The sequence below is a fragment of the Glycine soja genome, chromosome 11 (assembly GCF_004193775.1).
Source record: "Glycine soja cultivar W05 chromosome 11, ASM419377v2, whole genome shotgun sequence".
Taxonomy (NCBI): domain Eukaryota; kingdom Viridiplantae; phylum Streptophyta; class Magnoliopsida; order Fabales; family Fabaceae; genus Glycine; species Glycine soja.
In genome coordinates this window covers 36,856,377-36,879,223 of record NC_041012.1, presented here as the reverse complement: position 1 = coordinate 36,879,223, position 22,847 = coordinate 36,856,377, and the positions used below count along the sequence as shown (strand labels likewise).

At 28.0% G+C, this 22,847-nt stretch overlaps 1 protein-coding gene and 1 pseudogene across 1 annotated transcript; one reads left to right on the top strand and one right to left on the bottom strand.

Annotated features, from left to right (window-relative positions):
* The first annotated feature begins 2,735 nt into the window (after positions 1-2,735).
* On the top strand, positions 2,736-4,881 carry LOC114377206 (non-classical arabinogalactan protein 31-like). The gene is made up of 2 exons (XM_028335624.1): positions 2,736-3,427; positions 4,369-4,881. Exons 1-2 carry the CDS (start codon positions 2,839-2,841, stop codon positions 4,656-4,658), a joined length of 879 nt encoding a protein of 292 aa, XP_028191425.1. The 5' UTR covers positions 2,736-2,838; the 3' UTR covers positions 4,659-4,881.
* An 8,559-nt stretch (positions 4,882-13,440) lies between these two features.
* On the bottom strand, positions 13,441-13,777 carry LOC114373917 (annotated as a pseudogene).
* Between the last annotated feature and the right edge of the window lie 9,070 nt (positions 13,778-22,847).

Genomic DNA, 22,847 nt, shown 5'->3' with positions numbered 1-22,847 from the left:
TACAGAAACTTAATCAATAGGAGCGTATCACTATCCTTTTTGTTACATTATCGAAAATAATATTTTGGTTCTTCTGTTCTTTTCAATGCTAGTATATACTTATTTTCCTTTTTATCCTGTTGATTTTTTTAAAAAGAAAAATAATTAACCATTATAACTATATTACACGCGCTGATGAATCAATCCAACTAAATCTTCTTAATAAATAATACATTTATTCAGTAAAAAAACAAAAAATATATCTATTTAGATGTTTCTTTTACGAAACTCGAAGAAATAAAATAACAATAAGAACGTTTATCTAAAAAAGTTAACAATAAAAACTAATTTGTGTTCTAATTGTGTTTCTTGTAAGGTGGACAGGATAATGCTGTATATACGTTCAAACGGCTTTATTTTAGACCGTTCGTGGCCGAACAATTTTTGTCCTTATATTAATGTCCTTTTCCATCAAAATTTACGGGAAAATGAGGTGCAAACGAAGAAAAGTAAGGATGATATTTATATAAATTCAATTTTTATTGAAGTTGTTAAATAATATTTTGTTTAGAATGAACAAAGTTTAATTTATATATTGGAGTCTGCACAAAAGGTTTAACTATCATTAATGACAATTGCATAACCTGGATTTTGTTTTTGTACAATTCCATTTAGTGCATGATGTTAAAATGGTAACAAAAGTAATTCTAGATATATATATGTTTAGATATTTGATTTTACGTTGAATTTAAAATTGGTTTTGAGGTTAAACAAATAAATTTGTATTAGATAAAACATTACATTAAGTTTTATTACTAATTTATTTTTAAAATAGAATTATTCTAACACAAATTATTTCATTTTAACATTTGAACATATGAAGGTAAAAGATAAATTAGGCTACCATATTTTTATTTCTAGTTAAAATTATTACATTATTTTTAATATATTTTCATTTCTATATTTGAATTCCAATAAAAAAACCACTAATTCACTTATAGCATTTGTTACTTTCTTCTTTTTTATCACAAATTTTTACTATTCTATCTTTTGTAATACAAAATTATAGTCATACCTTTTGAGATGATATTAAAAAGTTATTACAAATAAATTCAAATATTAAAATTATTAAATATATATTTTTATGTCATTTGATATTTATTAATTAATTTTATAAAATATTTTTAATTAAATCAGTTAATTTGTAAGTGTTCGGTTATTTCGATTTCTAACTTTATCAACAAAAAAAATGGGTTGATTTTACCAATATAAAAAACATTAAAGTGCTACTAACCCTTCTGGCCTTCTCTATCCATCATTCCATGTCGCCTCTTTCGTGTTCATAAAATTTGACCTTTTCGTGGGTTTTCTTTTTGTTCAAGTCATTTCTGTTTTCTTCCCTAATAAATGCCATATCAGAAACTCAAAGCCAGTAATAAAAAAACGCAAAGCTATTACCGAAGTCCTTGGAAACTTCTACATAAGCCTTGTAAGAAGTGCAATAACAAGCACCTATGCATGTGCATTCATTCTGCCATTTGCGTATTCTTAATTATAATTGTATTAACACAATTCCATACTAAAAAGTGCGAGTTGTTTCTTTTAAAGAATCAAATTTGTTAATAATTTGTCATGTCTTTTTTTTTTTTTATATAGAAACATAACACTTATAAAATGGTTAAATAAAAAAGTTTTATGATTATAGGTAGTCAAATTTTACACAAGTGTCAAAAACCAACTACCAAAGTTTCAAAAAAAAAAACGCCTATCAATATATTTTTGGACAATTTTTTATAAAATATTTTATTTACCGTTCAAAATTTACTAAAATTCATGTACTTTTTTTTCCTTAATTGCTTTTGCCAAATTTTCTATCAAACTATAGATTTTGCACATATTGTCACAACTCTTTCAAAATCTGGATCGCTCATTTTGTGATTCATTTTTTCTTCAGACACATTTTGTTACTTAACTTTTACAATTTTGTATATTTTATCATCCAATTTTAAAACAAAAATGCTTAGATTTAATATAGGAGGTAGAGACAGAATGCACAGATTTCGTAATATTTTGGTGACAAAATTTAAAAAAAAAACATAAAAAGATAGTAAATTATAATTAAACCCATTTTTTAAAAAATTTGTATTTTGTGCAGTTTTGGATTAACGTCAAAAAAATAAGTTTGAATAAAATTAATTTTAAAATGATATAATTTATATTTAAGAAATAAAATTTAATATAATTTTTTTATCTAACCCAAAAATTACTTAAAATTATTTTAACTTAAAATTAATTCTAAACTTAAAATCAATTCTTCCATATAAAATCATATACACACTTAATAATTAATAATGTGTCTCACGAGTACTATACTACCCAAATACTACTAATATGTTAACATCAGCGTAGGGCTAGCAGTAATATATCACAGACTCATAGATCCATTTAATTCAGCCTGGGATCTCTGATTTTCAAATTTACCTTCCTCACATTACCATTTCCCTAGTTTTCCACTCTGATGCCATCATCACGCAAACCTAAGCTAGCTAGCACTAGTTACTCTAATAAGCAAAAACTTTTTTTTTTCTTCACAATTATGATTTATTTGGTATAGTAAAAAAAAATTAAGATATAACATGAAAATTTTGAATTAAAATAAAATATAATAATTTATTTTTAATTCTATTTTTCTACAAACGAATACATCCTTAATTTTTTGTATAGATATGAACAAAAACCGCAGAGAATCCCGGCATCAGCCCCTATAAATCAACCACTGCCATACTCATATGATACCAACACAACTCTCCTCTCCTCTCTCTCTCTCTCTCTCTCTCTCTGCTTCACTTGCTTGAAGCAATGGCCAAAGCCTTGGCATCAGTGCTGCTGTTTCTCCTCATAGCTGTGAGTAATGTGTTTGCTGTAGAGCTTGAACTTGAAACTCTTCCACCCTCTTACCCTCACCCTCACCCTGTTCACTCCCCCACACCAGCACCTCTTCACCCACCAGCAAATGCTCCTCACCCACACCACCACCACCACCACCACCACCCTCCAGCACCAGCACCAGCACCTGTTCCTTCACCTTCTCACCACAATTACCCTCCTACCCCTGCCCCTGCTAAGCCTCCTACTCACCACCATCACCATCACCCTCCTGCTCCTGTTAATCCACCTCCTGTTCCGGTTCATCCTCCAGTTAAACCTCCTGTTCCGGTTCACCCTCCAGTTAAACCTCCTGTTCCGGTTCACCCTCCAGTTAAACCTCCTGTTCCGGCTCACCCTCCTGTTAAACCTCCGGTTGTTCCGGTTCACCCTCCTGTTAAACCTCCGGTTGTTCCGGTTCACCCCTTTCCTAGAAGCTTTGTCGCAGTTCAAGGAGTTGTTTATGTTAAGTCCTGCAAGTATGCTGGGGTTGACACCCTCTTGGGAGCCACACCACTACTTGGTTCGCTTACTTCTTTCAACTAACACTCTTTAGTCTTAACCTTGTTTTCACTTTTTTGCTGCGAAGACAACAAAAAAAAAGTATTTTTTTTTAGCTTATTAACTAATTATCTGCATGCTGTTCGATCCTAGTACACATTTAACCTTCAAAAAAATAATGTCTTGCAAATGTTGTTCTTGTTTTTTCAGATCCGGTCACTGTAATAATTTTTTTTATTTCACCTTTCTTGCTTTCATCTAATGCCTCAACTTTACTACACTAGCTAAGTAGACAATGTTAAAACCTTAATCTGTCATGAATTTAACTGCTTGTAAATTATAATGTCAGTGTACATAGGAACCAAGTAGATAAACTAAGCTTTTTTTACTTAAATTTTGTTTTTTATTTTACTTTTTCTTTCTGAAACTTTTCATGGATCGCACCGGGCACAGCTATTTATTTTTCTTGTTTATTTAGGCACATCGTTTTCAATATTATGGGAATAATAATCGTGTCCATGCCTTAAAATATTTTATTTCAGTTTACTTTTTTTCTAGCATGATTTTAGGAAAGGAAATTTTATAATAGTAGTTCTTTTAAAAACCTGACTAATGAGTAGTAGTGTTTTTATATAAATAATTTAGCTAGCTTTAATTAATTACGCATGGTAAAGCAAAATAAACCTATGATGACGTGACCAGTGTATGTGTTTGTGTGTCTGAGAAAGAGAGAGAAGTGGTATTGCAAAACAGCGAAAGCTTAATGTTAAAGTTGTTTTTGTCGATTTTAGCAAAGCTTTCACGGTTACTGAGAACACAATAGAGAAGTACTATAGGACATTGTTTGTTGCGACTCTTTTTACTTTTCACTTTTCACCCCTTATGAAATGACTTTTTTCCACCCTTGTTGCAAAAGGACACATAAATAACAATAACTGTGTTGTGTTAAAAAAAAAACTGCAGGTGCCGTTGTGAAGCTCCAATGCAACAACACCAAGTACAAGCTGGTTCAAACAAGTAAATCTGACAAGAACGGCTACTTCTACATTGAAGCACCAAAGAGCATAACCACGTACGGGGCCCACAAGTGTAACGTGGTTTTGGTTAGTGCACCCTATGGGCTTAAGGCCTCAAATCTCCATGGTGGTGTCACTGGTGCTCTTCTCAGGCCCGAGAAGCCTTTCTTGTCTAAGAGGCTTCCTTTTGTGCTCTACACTGTTGGGCCTCTTGCATTTGAGCCCAATTGCCATTAAATGCAAGAAATTATGGATATATCATATTTCAAGTTATTTTAAGTTATATGATAGAGCTGTGTTGTCTCTAATTTGCCTTCTTTCTGGCTTTGTTTTGTTTGTCTTCATTTTTATTTGTGGTTTTGCGTTTGTAGGCTCTGGGCTTGAATTGATCATACACAATAATGAGTGACAGTACGTATGAAATGGATAGTTCTAGTATGAAATTAATTCTTGTGTAAAAGAATTGTTGTTTATGGCTTTTAGTTTAAATTTGTTGCCGTTTCTTGTTTTTGTTTAGCAACGTACGAATGAGGAAAATGATTAAATGACAGAAAGGGAAGAAGAGGCTCCCAGGAAGAATGAATCTTAAAAAGATAAAAAAAAATGACTGTTTAAAAGAATTTTACATTATTATATCAATTGATTAATTAATAATTTTTCACAACTCCATATGTATAAAAAAATGTTAAATATTCCAAGTCATTTTGTTTTTCGTTTTTAGTTTATCTTAACGAGGCTCTTAACCTACAAAAAAAAGGCTCTAAACGATTATAATGACGTTTATAGCCCTTTCACTCTGGATCTTCAAGTAATGTTTTACAATAAACTATTTTCTTGCTCTTAAAATTGTGACAATTTTATATGGTGTCTCTCGTAAACACTTAACAAGCCCTGAAAGTACTTATATTAAAGAAAATTCGAGGTATGTATTTTTATTTCGTTAATTTTAAAGACTAAAATTGTATCTTGGTAAACCATTTGTACGGATTCTTAAAATTGTAACATGATGTAATGTAATATTACTTTCTCAAAAGCCTCTACTTCTAATACATAGGGTTCTCAACTTTGTATTGACATTTGAGTTGGTAATGGGTACGCCTTTGATAACCTTCCATACAAGTCTGTGTGTGAGTAGGTTATTCTTTGTCCCGATGAAGATGTTGCAATGTGTTATAGAGGATTGACGGTGTTGTTGGTTTTAATCTATAATGGTTCATGTAATTTTAAATTGCTGGTTTATACAAAGATATTTAGTGTGATGATTATTAAATATGAAAGGATAATTAAATTAGTGAAATTAATTTAGTTCTTAAAATTATCCCTCTCCTCTCCCTTTGTAAAATACGGTTATGAGCGGTTAAAGAGTCAATTTTTATTTTAAATATAAACTTACTGTAAAGAAGAGAGTCACTTTTCATGTATGATTAAACTTTCTACCATGAAGGAAGAACACACAATAAAACTTGTATCTTCATAATCAGAGATACACATAAAATAAGGTAGAGAGACAAGAAACTTGTTGTAAAGATTAAACTGTTGTTCAAGAACACATTAGGGCTTCGGGTAAATTTTTTAAACTATTATAATCATTACATGGTATACTATATGTGAGAATTATGTTATTCAATATCTTATAATGTAATTATTATGGTTATTTTTTTTTCATATTATATATAATAAATTTAATTTTTAATATATGTAAAGATTTTGCCATTCTACTCAACTAATTAGAAGTGAGTCAATTATTATAAAAAATTTGCATTTTTAATTACATAATAATTTCTGTATATAATTTTGAAGATTATTATTTTATACATAAAAATATTAATTATTATCACAAGCAGATTTAGTTAAACTTGACAATAACTTTTTAATATATTTTTCTTATTACAAGGATTAAGAGGAGAGAATTTTATTCCTTTCCTTTCCAAGTATCATTAGTCATTATTATCTTGTATCACGCCAGGTATGTTTTGTAAGTGATAAAACATGTATGGGTAATGAGTGTAATGATTTCTGTTCGAATTATAAAACATGGCTTTTATAAAAGAATTTAGATTTCGTCCAATGAATCGCCTTCTATTAGCATTAGAAAAAAAAAAAAAAATGACTGGCAAGTGTCTTTAAAGAAATAAAAAGTATGAAATATTTTTAGAAAATAAATAAATATTTCGTTAAAAAATAAAAATTGTTTAATTTTTAAAAAAATATTTAAATATTTAGTAAAATGTACTAAATATATTTTGGTAAAAATTTCATATTGTTTAATTTTAAAAAATATTTGTTTTTTTTACTGCATTTGCTTTATTTTTTAATCAAAAGTTCTTCTAGGAAGTTAAAAAATAAAAAATAATTTCTTTATATAAACTAAACTAAACACGTACACTTATTTGTTTATAATAAAAATATTTTTAACAAAAATTAAAAAACTAATCTTATATTTGCCTTAGTTTTCAGTCTGATATTTTAGAGAAAAAAAGCAAACAAAACAATAAGTACGTTCAAGATTTATTAACTTTATTTGGTACTATTGTTTAAGGTAAAAGAAGGAATATTTATATTTTTTTCTCTTCCTTTTATTCCTATCCATTAAATCCTTTTTCCAAATGCAAAAATTTTATGGAAAAAACGGAGAAAAAAGGTTAAGGATTACTGCTTTCTTTGTTTAGATTTGGATAAAAAGTAAGATTGAGTACATAATTATTAATTATTTACGTGGGACACGCTATTTTCATAGCCCAATGGGACTCATTTGTTTAAACATATTTTTAATTTTTTTTAAAAAGCGCTTATTTTAGAATTAGCGAGGATTTTACTTCTTAAAAAATTATTTAAAAAAACAGTTTAAACAAACAACTTATAAAAGAAAATAAATTATTTATTTTATTAAAAAACACTTTTTTAAAAATGAAAAGAAAATTTAAATAGTCTGGCCCAATATCTATGACACAAAATTATGACATTCAAAAGTAACTACAGGTTGAAAAATATAAGTAACACACTCTTTAATATATTTGTTTTTAAGACATTTTATTAATAACTAAAATTTCTTTAAAACATTAAATTTTATTAATATTTATTCTTATTCAATAACTTTCACTTAGAATTTTATAATTTCTAATAAATTTTAACTTTGATAATATAAAGTGTAATAAAATTTGTTCAATGGTATATTGATATCACTTCTCCTTTCTTAGAATGTGTTTTGGTAGAGAGAGAGAAAAAGTAAATAATAAAATAAATGAAAATAAGAATGCTAAGCTTGAGAGAAATAAAGAGAAAAATCTGAATAGAATAAAAAACAGTTTTTAATTGATTACTAACTTGATAATCGATTGTCTTCCTTCAAAATCTAAAGCAATTGGTTATCAAATTTGATAATCAATTGGCTTCCATGTGAAAACAATTGATAATAGATACGGAACAAAAAAAACAACTAAATATTTTACATGAAAAAATATGTTACTATAGAAAATTTCATTTGTCAATGGAGAAAGTAAGTATAAATGTGGATAAACGTTATAAACAAACATTGAAATCAAAGAAAGGTTTGCAAGCATTTTCATCCTGTCTTTTACTTTCTGTTTGTATTAGCTATTGGATTTGATTTTAAAATCCGCGCATAATACATAGATTACAATTTAAGTATGTTCTAAATCACGGTGAGACTCACTTTTTTTTTTCTTCTCTCTTGATTTCCACGGTGTTAAATTATTAGTTTTATTTATTTTTATCTGTTCTCGATTTCTCTTCCTTCTTTCCTTGTCTCCTTTCAAAATTTCCCTGGTCCATTTCTGTTGTAACCAAATACAAGCATTAAGCTATATATATCTGCACACTCATGTTCAATATCACTCCTTCTTTAAGCTATGATTTGTTCCATTAAGATACATACACATTTATTATTCTTCCAGCCTTGAAGTTAAACCTTGGTCTGTATGTAGGTAGTGTGGTGTACACAGGTCATAGGATTTGTACAACTAACATGGGTCCATATCATATATGGATAAGCCTAGTTTGGGTCCCCCCAAATTCCTAATTACCTCCAAGGTAACCAAATCATTAACGAAATTGACTTCAATTACAAACTGGATTTTTCGACTTTGGATAATTACAGATTGCTAAAAGACGGTAACACCAAATTTTTAAAAGACTCTATGGAACGGACCAAAAAGTAAGAGAGAAAAAATACCATACTAAAAGGTTATGCACTACCGTCATTTAATTATAATTAATTATATATGATGAGTTTGTTAAATTTTAAAATGATTATTTTATAATAATTAAAATAATAATTTGTGATTAGATGACAATATATTTTATACAATTAATGTTTAAACATTAAATTCAAAAAATATGATATAAACTTTTTGAAAACGTTTTTTAAAAATGCCCACTACATCATTATTAGGGTTTAAGAGAGAAAAAGATGAGACCCTTCAATATGAATGCGTGACCTCAAGTTGGATTGTTTCAAGGCATATTTAGTTGAGGAAAATAGTTAATGTTTTTAACCAAATCGACCGACAACATCCTAATCATTACTCGATTTCGCGACGCTTCTAATGAAATTTACTTTTGTGATCCCAATGAGTAAAAGGAAAAGGAAATATCAAGGCTAAGATATGATTTTTTGGACCACGGTTTTTACTTCACCGGTCCTGTCAAAAGACTCAAAACCCTGAATAATACAATACAGTATTTTTTTTCTTCTTGTAGAACCCAGGTATTTCTTTTTGCCATATAAATATATTTTTGGTTGAAGTAATTTAGTGTTTTTTTTTTATATTTTTGTCTTTTTATAAATTTTTTTAGTCTTTATAAAATATATTTATTTTTTTCGTCTATTAGACACCTTAAATAGTGTTTTGAATAGTAAAAAAAATATTTTAAACAATGAAAAAATATCATTTAAAATATTTTAAAGAAAAAAAATAAAATAAACATATTTTGTAAGGACTTAAACGAAATAAATAAGTTTGTGAAGATAAAAATGAAAAAATAATAATTTACAAAGACGAAAAAAGTATTTTAACATTTTTATTTAAATTTTTCTTTCAAATATTTAACACAACATTCATAACTTGAGATTTTTGTTAAATTGAAATAATCCCACAAAAATTAATCCACTGATACCATGATTGTGAACTCTGTGAAGAGTTCTTCACATTGTATGGTAATTGGTAATTATCTTGTCCATCCCGCACTTACTAAAGTTGCAATATAATGTCATGCATGAACAGATTTACTTGTGTGTATGTAGCAATAAACCTTTCTAGCTAAATGATGCTTATATGCAAAACTTGGCTTGGGAAATATGCATTAAGGGATAAATTATGGGTAAAGTTCCCTGAGAGGTAAATACCGATGTGGAGATTTTACCTCTCATGGAACTTGCTAAAAATTCCTCAAATTGCTGGAAGAGGGTAGTAAATTCTGTTGGGAAAAAATCTCACAATCTTTGCAATGGCAATTAGGAGATGGCAGCAGCATTTGCTTCTGGACAGATGATTGGATAGGTGATGGTGGGACATGAATTACGCATGATTTGAAACCTCTGAATAAAGATCAAAAACGAATTCAGAAGCGTATTAAAGGGGTTGATTTTTTTTTTTTTTTACATAATTATTTAATAAATAAAAAGTTTTAAAAAAATATTTATTATTAATTTTATGTGTAAAAAAAAAAAATATATATATATATATATATATATATATATATATATATTATAATCTACTACTAAAAATGGGCATTTTCAACAGACTCTGCTCTTTTGTTTGGGCCATTGTAGGCCCAGAGAGGAGTAGAGCCTTTCTTTGGAAGACAACACACACACAAAGCCATATATTTTATGGGCCTCGTTTAACATGTCCCAAAATTAAGCAAAAATGTTCCCTTTCGCTTTTGATTAATTTTATCTTTATCAGGATGAAAATTGGAACCTGGAAAATTTGACACAAGAGCCTCTGGAGAGTTATTGATGTACATTCCCCCTTCTACCCTGGGTGCTTTCATAATATGATTAACTCATTGTGAATTTCTGGTTAACTCATTAATTAATTGCTGCTATATTTTTTTTAACTGTTTTTTAATTAATATTCTATTCTTATGTTTCTGGTAAACAGGCATAAGGACAAGCAGAATGAGGTCTTTAGGGAACCATATAGATCAATGTTACATGAATTGCAAAAAATTCAGGTTGTAATATTTTCTCCTCGAAATTCTTTACTTGGGTATTGGGTTTTGTTTTCTTACACCACTTGTTTATATATGCTTTATTCTGCTACAAATTTAGGAAAGCAACAACTCTTTTGTTCTGCTAACGATGTCAAGTTGTGAACACGACATGTGACTAAGAGGGTAAAATTATTGATTTTACAATGTGTTATTATTTTATGATGGTAAATTATTAACTCATAATTCTGGCTCATTTGATTTTAATTTCTTGCAGCATAACAATCTGGCCAATTTATTTATCAGCTCTTTGTCTGATTTATCCTCTGCACAAAATGCTTATATCACGTTGTAGACTACTCCTGTGTCTTTGCAAAGTGATACTAATGATTTCTGATGGTAAACTTATTATGTGATCAACCTAGACCCTTTGATTCCAGTTTCGTGCTGCAAAATATTCTAGCCTATTGATTTTATCTACTATTTCTCTGATTAATCTTATACGTGCTATGTATTATGTTCAGTAACATCAATTGCAAATGGGTTTATTCCACAGAAGTGGAGAGGAAAACCTTGTTAAAGTGTTAAGTTGTTCTAATTCTGGACTGGATCATAATGTTGAGTTTTGGGATTTAGCAATCTGTCTATGTCCAAATATAAATTGGTTGCCCCTTTTGATGATGTTGCCTGATGTATACAATTAGATAGTTTTGGTTTATTTCTGTGTTAATATTTTTTTGGTTCTGGTTGTTAGGTCGAAGAAGAAATGCTTATGCGAAAGTTTCATGAAGTTTGTGTCAGCTCATGGTCACACTAAAATAGGTACATTTATCTGTTTTATCTCATTTACCAACCTATGGGAGATGTGTTTTTTAGTAGGAACACTAAATATTAATTGCAGGAGCTGAACACTCCAATAATTAAGAAAGTCAATTCAGCACATGAGGAACAGTAGGGACATACTTCTGTTTAATTCACTCATAGATTCGTGCTTTATGCCCAAACATTGGGTGGGGGAAGGATGAAATAGATCCTTTTTCTGTTTACCTTGGTGCAACATTTGTTTTTGTCACTTTTCTTTTGCAACATTTGAATGTAAATTATATCGAAAAATATGTTTTGAATCCTTTTATTTTATAAAATTCATATATTTTACCATCTAAACATTTTAATTTTTGAAATTTTAAAAATAAATATTTTTAGTCCCTTGGAACAATCTTTATTAACACTATTTTCTTACATGGTATCTGTGTGTGAAAGATTAAAAATACTTTTTTAAAAAAAACTTAGGACTAAAATATTCATTAAAAAAATTATAAAATATAACAACTAAAAACATTTTTTCTATGATAAAAGCCCCCACCCTAGTCGAATGTAAATTATAAAATTTTCTACTTCAATATATTTAATATAAAAAAAGTTGGGACTTTTGTTTGGGTCCGGGGGCGATTGGTTTTCCAACATATTTGTTTAGCCTTTACAAAAAAAGAACCGCACGATTTAAAACAACACGCATCCAACGGCTATTATAACTTTCTCAAAGTGGGTTGTTTTAGGATAGGAAGTGTAATGCGTCCAGTTATGCATACTATGCTTTTGTGTCCAAATTTGGCCTCATATCGAAGCAAGAAGCTTCCACAATGCAAAACGTGGGTATAATGTTCCACATTTTTTTTATATTAAATGACTTGAGCTTACACATGGTTCTATATATTTGGTGGTTATACTATAAAGCACACATATTTGTATTTGCCATAGATATTGTATCGGATATGCATTCAATACCCAGATACTTGGATACTCTAGGGATGATTCATGTTTTTGTTTTAGTATAAATTGGAGGTATATGAAGCTTTTATTTAATTCTCAACTAGTTTTCCTCTTTTGAGTTTGGTCCATTTTGAATAAAGTAATATTTCTAATTACAATTCTGTCCCTAAATTTGAAGCCTGAACCCCATATTTCATTTGAAAGACGTAAGTTCTGAACTACTTGTATCAACTACTAAGGTTTGAAAAATAAGACTGACACTATTTATTAAGACGATAACTTATGATTTCTATTTTATTTTTCATCATGTCTAAAATGTAAACACGCCATGACGCCATAATGGTTATCCCTCCCATGGAAATTCCCTATTCACATAGGGACTATGAGTAATTTTTATATGGAGAAATCCTTTGTGAGTGTATCTTGCAGGGAATCTTGGCCTATCCCTTGAAATCCGAAGTATGTCGCTGCTATTGAAAAAAAAAGACTCTTTAATATATATATATATATATATATATATATATATATATATATATATATATATATATATATATATATATATATATATATATATGTATGAGTTTAGATTAAAATAAAAATATTTAAATATATTTTTCATATTTATAATATATTTCCTTTTCAATTTACTATCTAATTTTTTATTTTACTTTACGTTTTTTAAATTTTGCTTTTGATACCTATTTTTAATCTTAGTATGTTAAAACTGGATTAATTTATCAAACATCACTTAAACAATATCAGATAAAAAAATTAAATTTCAAAAAAATCAGATAACAATAAATTAAAAAAATATTAGTATCACAAATATCATCAACATATTTAAACGAAACAAAAAATATATAAAGAAAAACTCCCTCTGACAAGTTTCTTCAGCATATTTGGATTTTTTATATATAAATAATCAAATTTGTTCAAGAAGTTTTTTCTTTTTACCCATCAAGAATACCCAAAAACCATGCACCTTACACCAAAGTCTACAACTCAATCAGATATTCTTTCAAAATCTGAATCAAATAAAACCAGAAAATAACAAGCAAGGAACTTTATCACTACTTTACTGTTCGCCAGGCAATGTCTTAATAATGATATCCGAATCACCAGGATCAATAATGCTATTATGCTAAGGCAGCACACTCTGTAATATTTGCCGCATGCAGTGCCCAAGTCCACATTTGTAATGATGAACTCCAACCTTTCCCAACATAGCATAGTATTCAATCTCTGATTTCCTCAAAGGGGTGCAGTTGTTAGCAATGATAATTAATTTCCCTTTGGAGCTCCTAAGGGATTTGAGAACGGTCTTATAACCGAGGGTGTATGTATTTGCCACACTTCATGACAAGAAGGAGCCTCTTGTTGATGCTCTCATGGGTCTTCTTGGCGGCAACCATTGTTGAGAAGAGGAGAAACCCTAGAGGGAAGAGATGACGGTGAATGAAAATATGAGACACTAATAAAATTAATCTTTTAAGAATTAATAAATTTAAATTTAATCATTAAACATATAAAAAAGTATGACAAATTAATCATGTAGACATAATTTTCTTTCACCGCTACAAATAACGGAACACTATTTGATTCAACCCTTTTTCTAATCAAAAGGATGAAGATCTAATTGGTTCATTAATTTATTTATTTTTTATCAGTTTAGTTAAAGATTCTTCAAAATAGTTTTATTAGCATTAGTTTTTAGGGCTCATTTTAAGTAAAAAAATATAGAAAAGAACATATGTTCTTGTGAAAATACAAAGTGTAATGAATAGATATTGTCATATACTACATTACTTAACAGAAATCGTTAATCATGAGTTATTGACTAATGCGCGTGTAAACTCTAATTTTCTTTTTTCAGGAATATAACATTCAATTATTTATCTGAAAAGAGGTATCCTTGAGTTGTCTGTTATGAGCATTTGCTTAGCTCGGGTGAAGTTACTTCTTCTATACTATTTGAGATCAAAAGAAGTCAAATGAGAACAGACGAACAAAATAAGGAGAAGTATAATTTGAGCAATGTATAATAAGTACACAAAAGTAACAAGACAAAAGGAAGTCTTAATGTTGCAATAATATACTTAAAGCAAAAAAAGAAAAGTTGTAAACACAAATACTAACATATTTGGTTTGGTGCTCCCGAGTCCACTAATAACGCATAAGTGTGTACTTTTTGCTTTAAGTTGATCTATGTTCCAGAACATAAATAAAAAATATTTATTTTTGCATATTGAGAGATTCTAGACAGGAATTGTTACAAAATGTGAATCTTAAACTTAAATCCGAACACATTAATAATTATGAAAGCAGCTTAGTTCAATTGATTAAACAAGATAATAACTAAGTGTTATAAATTCTTTAATTTGATGCTGTGTTTAATTCCTATATATAAAAAAAATAGATGCATGCACAACAAATAAAACAACTAAACATTTAAGCTAATCCAACATCAATTATATTTTTTTAATTTCTTCAATGAATAGTCATTAACATAGAAAATTGAATAAAAAATGAAAGAGGATTTAGGAATCAATAGGGCAGAAGGAGAAAGTGATCAACGAATGAGGAAGGACTTGTAGGCATAGGAGATGAGGACGTTGAGATCAAAGGTAAAAGGACAATAAACAATGTCAACAATGGCAAGAATTTTACAGTAAAACTTAAAGTTCTTCTAAAAATTCAGCGTGCAATCATGTTAGTACTGTACTAGTCAGAAGAAAGGTTATCTCAAGAACAACTTTATGAGCTTGTTTAATAGTATCATCTAATTATTATATCTATCCTTCGAATTTCAAAGGATTGATTTTCTCACTAGAAATAACTATTTATCTTGTCATCAAATTGGGCATGCTAGCATCTTCTTGTAGAAACACTAAGGAGCCAATCCTAACGTCATTCCAGCTATTTTATTTGCTTTAATTTTTTACTCCTCTTTTGCATATGGATCCCTCCTACGGGGTTGAAAATTGAAATATTCAAAACCTCTATAATTTTAAATGAGTTTTCGCCTATCATATTGGCATAGTTCAATTTAAATTAATATATAGTTAGCTCCTCTCGGTATGCTTTTCTATCAGGCAATAAGCCTTTCAAAGACTTTATATTTTGGGTTGATAGTATTTTTCCTAAATGATTGAGTACTAATTCGGAAAGCCTTATTTATAATATTCAATGTTCTGACTTTTATATTCTTACATTAATGGTAGATGTTGACAAAGTTAATTGCTAATGACCTACAACATGTCCAACAAGTTTTCTAGTTTATCCACTAACATTATTTTTTATCCTTACTCCATAGACTTGAAATTTCAATATATAAATGTAGTGTATGAAACGTACGACCATGTGCAGCAATAAAGAACTTTACGTTTTCATAATGCGTGCGAACTAGTCAATTCTTTGGAATCAATATTGTGGTAAAACGTGTTTTTGTGGCTACATGTAGCACTGTCGAAACATAAATGGACTCTTTTTCGATTATTAGAGCACCTCGATATTTTGCTAAATGTTGCACTTAGACACTGTGATGTGGTCCCTTCCTTTTTCTTCCCATCATTTTACAGCATTTGTAGTCTTTTAGCCTTTTATTTTAATACAGAAAAATTAGGGGAATTGGATTCACCACTCACTTTCACTTTTTTCTTGCCAGCAAATGTAGCTTAGGATTCTGGAATTGGGAATTAAGCATCAACTTCAATATGTCTGACTTGTAGAAAAGCAAAGGTATTTGAAAAGAATGTCCTCAAACTCTTAGCACCCCACCTCAATGGCATTGATGATTTAATCAAACTTGGAATTCGAACTTCAGAAATTTTTGTCCTCTCTAACAGTCGTTAACTGTCATTTTTTTCTTCATTAGTATTTTTATAGGTAATATTAGGTTGCATAAAAATAGTCAACTGAATTGAATTTTCTTTTTGTTGGACAAGTAATCAAAAGTGTTTAGAGTTGTTATAATTTGTCAGAAATAAGTTCTATATATATAGCACTTCCACATTTTCATTGTATCTTTAATCAAATCAATCAATTATAGTATGAGTTGTTTTTATTGTACTCTTTTGTTCTTTGAGATCTATGATCTCCGGCCACATCAATCAGGTGCTTTATGTATCTCTCCTCACTTTTCTAATACAAAGAACAAAAATTAGAAGGGAATTATTTTGCACATCAACACCCCAAATGGAACTCTAGAAGAGATATCTTACTAACGGAATTTGATCCTTCATATGGTTATCAAATTATTGAAGGTAAGAAATAGTCAATTATTTCATCTTAAAGATGAAGAAGAAGGACAAGAAGGAGAGATAGGAATTGTTAGGTAATAATGATTATAAGAAAAATATTTCTAATACTGTTGTAATACTAGGAAAGTGAATGCTAATAGCATTAACATTTTGGCATATAAAAACAAATTCGGACCTTCTCCTCTGCAAGACCTTAACTTGGAAGGATCAACCAAGACATTTGTCTAATCTGTTCTTTATGAATCTTAATTTGGAAAAAAATTAAATTTATACCCCAATTCATAACCTTTTTCATCCTTAACAGACAAAACCGGATATAGCTTTGTTTACAAACTTTAGCAACTAAATTATCATCTACATATCATAGAGGAGGGTGGGGACAATAAATTCTAAGAATCTTTAACTGCCACCGTACCAAATAAGTTTTTACAAGGCTGAACAACCTGTGATATGTATGTATGTTTTCAGCATGCTAGTGGGACATAAGGGGTAAATGTGAAATTACAAGTTATTATTAAATAATTAATCATTTGATGCCTACACTTATCCACACCTTGCAAATCAAATTTTTATACCTACAAACTTTTTTATATTTTACTAGTTCTTATATGATTTTACACTGTTTTGAAAACTTAATTTATGATAGATATACAAGAAATATTCTTGTTTAAGTTAAGAAGGATCATTATGAATAATAAAATTTTCTCTGTGAGTATACCAACATCATTAGACATTAAAATATGAAAAAATTGGTTGTATATAAATTAAAATAACAGAAGATTTAAGTCTAAAGAATAAAACATGAAGGTGAGATAAGTATAAAGACCAAAAAGATTAACTAAACCTAAAAAAAAATCTTATTACTATGAGAATGGATTAACTTGATGTTGGAGATAAGAAAATCAAATAAAAATATGATATGGTTAGTTAGACACTTTCCTTTCCGGAATTAATTGCATAAGGAGAGTAGTTACCATTAATGAAAAAGTGGATGAAAATATGAGTCGTCCCAAACAAGGCACTAGGAGGGTGTATTTTGCTTTGCTTTGCCGTAGTCAGAATCATCATGTCATGGGCGCAGCCTGAGAGTCAATGCCAAATATTAAACTCTTTTTGACGCTTTCTGTTTTTCTCTGTCATAACATAACAACAACAGCCCCACTCATGTTTGTCTAAAATTCTTACTATCACCAATGCAACCTTACCATTTGGAACCCCTTTTATTCAATCCCACCTTCTTTTGTAGGCGCGTGTTTATGTTCCACCACTTTTTATTTTCTATTTCTTACTATTTCACTTTTTTTTTCTTTCTCGATAGTACTACTCGATGAGTGTGATTCTGTCTCAGCTTGATTTAATATCTCTACCTCAATTTTTATCTATTTTAATTATTATAACTATGAGATATTTTCTGAGAAAATAAGTTAAAATTTTATTAAAGATAAAAATAAGTCTTAGACATTTATTTTCCTCAATAATTTTTTATAATACAAAGTTTTAAATCTAATTATTAAGCCGTGCTATATTATGTTATTAAATATGTATGTCAGATTTTAAATAAAATGTATGTATGTTAGATTTTAAATAAATTGAACTTTCATAAATACACGATCTTAGAGTCAATATTAATATTTTTATTTTAAAAAAAGTATATTATATGCTGTAATAAGATTAATTGATAAAATATCAAATATTTTAAAATCATATAAAATTTCATAAATTTTATCTACTTACTCAAAACTCTTGAACCAATAGTTAAATTTAATGTTTATAAAAAATTATTTAGTAAAATAAGTTACATAAACACACCAAGTCAATCAATCCATCAAAATTCTAATTTTCCCATCTCTAAAGACACATGTTCTCTTTGCATGTTTTTCTCTCAATAATCATGTTTCTCAAACTCAGGCTTATGCATATGACTTATGACTCATATAACGCATACTCGTACTTCGTTGCATGGTTCCCATGATATGTCATGGTTAAAAGACAATACCAGCAGTACTTCATTGTCTTTACCTTTCTATTTGAACCAAATCTCAACCCACTTAATATTGTATCAAATTCATAGAGATATTAATATTTTAACCGACTGATGTTTTTTTTTTTTTAATAAAAGCTTGGCATGCACATATGCATAAAAAAAAACTACCAAGATCCCAACTTTGTTTTTTTTTATCACTAATCTCAACTATGTTGATATATATATATATATATATATATATATATATTGTCTGGACCACCTATGATGATACCTGCGGCAACAACAAACCAATATCTATATAACCTAAGAAAACATGTCACTCCCCATACCTCAAGAAGCTTGCACAATGAGAAAGAGAGGGACTAAAGAATAGCTTCCACCAATAACATCAATAAAACTGAGACTTTTTGCTCCTAAATACCAAGAACTAACTAGTTTTACTGTATTAGTGACAAAGAAATGAAAAGGTGAAAAAAAGTGTTTTTGTGTGTGTGTAGATGAAGGAAAAGAAAGAGAGGTGAGAAAGTTTTCATTTTTAATATCAATGAATGCATTCTTATACATTATTAATGATAGTTTAATTAACATTAATTGGAAATGTTTGTTATAATATCCTTTTGTATCTCAATTTGTGATTAATTTTTGTGCATGACATGGCACAATAATGTGTTTCTTATCCGTAGTATATTTTAAATTTTGCTTTTTTGCTATTAATTCATATAATTGTCCATTAATTAGGATAATAAATGTAAATTAAAAATTGAATGCTTATTTGTAATGATGACTCACCAAGTACTAGTTAAGGAGAAAACATTTAGTCCTAAAATAAATAAATAAATAAATAATTATCATTTAATTAATTGTATTGTATTTTTAGGAAAAAATAAGAAAATTCCATTTTTTTAACAGAAGAAAAATAAAAATTAATTATGAATTGTTATAGATACATAAATAAAACCTTATACATATTTTTTTTATCTAAAAATATGATGTTTATAGGTTAAAATAGCTTTTTCTTATTTTACTAACAATTGAAAGTATTTTGGTCATTTTGCATATGAATTCCAAAAATATTTAAAAAGTCCAATTATATTTTAACATGCTTAAATTTTTTGCTAAATTTATAATTTAGTCTGTTGAATTTGATTCCTTAATTATTAAAAGTTGAATTTCGTCCCTTGTAATTTTCAAAATTGATACAATGTTGTCCTTTCCATATATTCAATTGGAAGAAACAACGTTAACTTTTCTTTTTGTATATGTGGCACAATAAAAAAAAAATGCCATCTAGGAAACCTTTGTTAAAAATTTAAATGGGATGGTGTTAACAAAAAGGAAAAATATTGTATCAGTTTTGAAATTAAGAGATTAAATTGAATTTTTTAATAATAAAGAGACTAAAATAAACTAAATATAAATATATAGAGGAACCAATTGAATTAGTAATTTAGAATATTTTCTGTTGACTCGATTGTTTTTATTATTTTGACCCAATACCGTGTTTTAGGATGTTCTAGGTATTTTTCCATCATTCCGAATAAATTATTAAAAGTTACAACTGAGTAACATTCAATGTTTTTGAGTCGAACTATGTCTCTCATAATTTTGAGTTCACATTCAGTTGTTCATAAATAGTTAAGCACCTTTAATAAAAATAAAAATAGAGGCATTACATTCAGTTTTCACACCTTACCATCAAAAGATTCTTAAAATCCCATTATTATTAAACCAAATAATATGTTGTCACCAATATTTATAATTAATCACTTAATTACAAAGTGGATTGTAATAAAATTTTAAAGCTCAATAAAATGTTCTTATATGTAAGGTTTAAGCTAAAATTTTGCGTTTGGAAAGTTATGAGAAGTAGATTGTAATAAACCTTGATTACACAAGTATTCTACTTTCCATAACCTGTTAAGGCTTAAGCATACACTAATATTCTTTCAGAAAGCCTTTGCAAATTGTACACTAACTTCAAAGCTTCTAAACAAACACTAACTCTTAGTAATTAACTTAAGAGACACAACAAAGATCTTCATTGATTTTCTCTTAAGAAACACCTTTTTTTCCCTCAAAGACACATGATTCCATGCTCTTTTAGCACTGCTTGAATGATGTTATAATGTGTTATACTTTTTTTTCCTTGTTGACTTTGTATAGCAAGTAGCCTTCATAAAGTGTTATAATTTACAAATTAGCCTTCTGATAAATGTTAGAAAGTTAGTTGAATTTTTTTGAATGTATATTGAGTTGCCATTTTCGTCATACCCAAGTTTTTTTTATTAGTTTAAAAGATGTTTTAATCACTTTTAATTTACTTATTGTTAAGGAATATGTTTAAACTTTAACATTATAGTGTATTAATCTCTAAATGGGTTCAAAAGCAAAGATCATGTTAAATTATTCCAACAATGGTCTTACTTGGATTAGAATAGTAATGTGATATTTAAATGTCATAGGGAAAATAATATGTGAAGATTGTTTATATGTGCTACGTACAAAGCACTTTCATGACAACAAGAAAAAAAAATATAAACTATTTGAAAAATAATATTGATACATGTTTAATTAATATAATATTTTTTAATATTATCATCATTCAATTTTGTGTTATTACATTTAATAAAGTTGACTGAGGTAGCAATTACATGCATGATGTATTGACCTTAATGTATATAGAAGAAAAAAATTTCATTGTTAGATATAGTATATATAGCATTTTACATGTTATTTCATTAAAAATAATTTTTTATTTTAAGAAGTAAAGAAATCTAATTATAGTATTTGCCTTTCAGTTTAAATACTTCACTGTAATAATGTTTTAATAGAATTATGAATGATCCAATGTATATTTCTAATAGTTTTTATTGTTAAAGAATTATTATTATGCATTTTTTTTCAGTTTCTCAATATCTAAAAATCATGTGAGATTTTAACAAATTTGACTTGAGTTGAATTGGATAAATTCATCTGATGGAGTAGAAAATCTTGAACACCTATGTTTTAATTTACAATATTCTAGTCAATAGTTTATTTGAGGGAAATCAAACTATATAAAATTTGAATCAAATAAGCATTTTATTATTAAGCTTTTAAAGAAATGATTCAGTAAATAAAAAATTTATGCATTTAGATTTTAAAAAATAATTAATTCTTTTATTGAATTGATATGAGGATGCACACTTAATTTTTTTTTTGTCTCCATTTACATATGAAAAGGATACTGTTGTTATGCATATGTACAGTTAGTTATTTAGGTATGATACTTATGCATTCCTTCATTTTAAATTTTATCATTACTGTATTTTTTTTTATCATATCATACAATCCTATAATATTTATATTTTATTATTTTCTCTCTCTCCCATTATGTGACTAATAAGGGGTGTCCATTTATCGTTTTCCTTAACAAATATTATTGTCATTATTACCCAAATAAAATCTACAAATCCTCACATCATATTAGATTTTTAAAAAAAAATAAAAAATATATAGGAGACGAGTGTTATAAATACTCTCTATGAGACTCTTTTCGTAACACTATTTACATGATTGGTTGAATTTTGTTTAATAAATTTTATATTTAAGTAAAGAGAGAAAATCATTAAATGATAAGTGATATTCATAAAATTAATAATTCTCAATAAATTTTAATTAATCATAAAATAAGTGTTGAAAAAAGAATGTCAGTAACATTTTCACTTCATATAACAAGTGTTAAAAACACTATTGTTAGCATTTTTCTTACTAAGAAAACCAAAATCATATTTTAACACGGTAACAAATTATTCATGTGCATGAAATAAATGAATCTCCCCCATCTGATTCCCCCACATTAACAAATCAAGAGAAATTTATCATTTTCTTAGTCCAAATAATTCATTATGACAATTAATAATTTAACTCAAAAGAAAATGGAGTAAGAAAGTAGTACATTACAAGCAAACCAAAATCACATTTTAACACAGTGAATAAATTAGTCATGTGCATAAAATGAACGAATCTGCCGCATTTATTATTTTGCAGAATCCAAATTCTCCATTACAACAATTAATATTTTCACTTAAAAAGAAAATACAGTCAACAGCGTGTGTGCATGTAAATGCTAATTTTTTTTAGTTATAGTAAAAAATCCCAAACATTAAAAATTACATCCCCAATTCTTTATGTTCATTTGACTAGGACTCATTAACACATCAAATCAAATTAAATTCAAGAGAAGAAAAAAACATTAAA

Excerpts from the sequence above, each read along its gene's own strand:
- LOC114377206 (XM_028335624.1), top strand. The coding sequence starts at position 2,839 with ATGGCCAAAGCCTTGGCATCAGTGCTGCTGTTTCTCCTCATAGCTGTG. Across the intron at positions 3,428-4,368 it reads GGGAGCCACACCACTACTTG|GTGCCGTTGTGAAGCTCCAA; the intron begins GTTCGCTTACTT and ends AAAAAACTGCAG.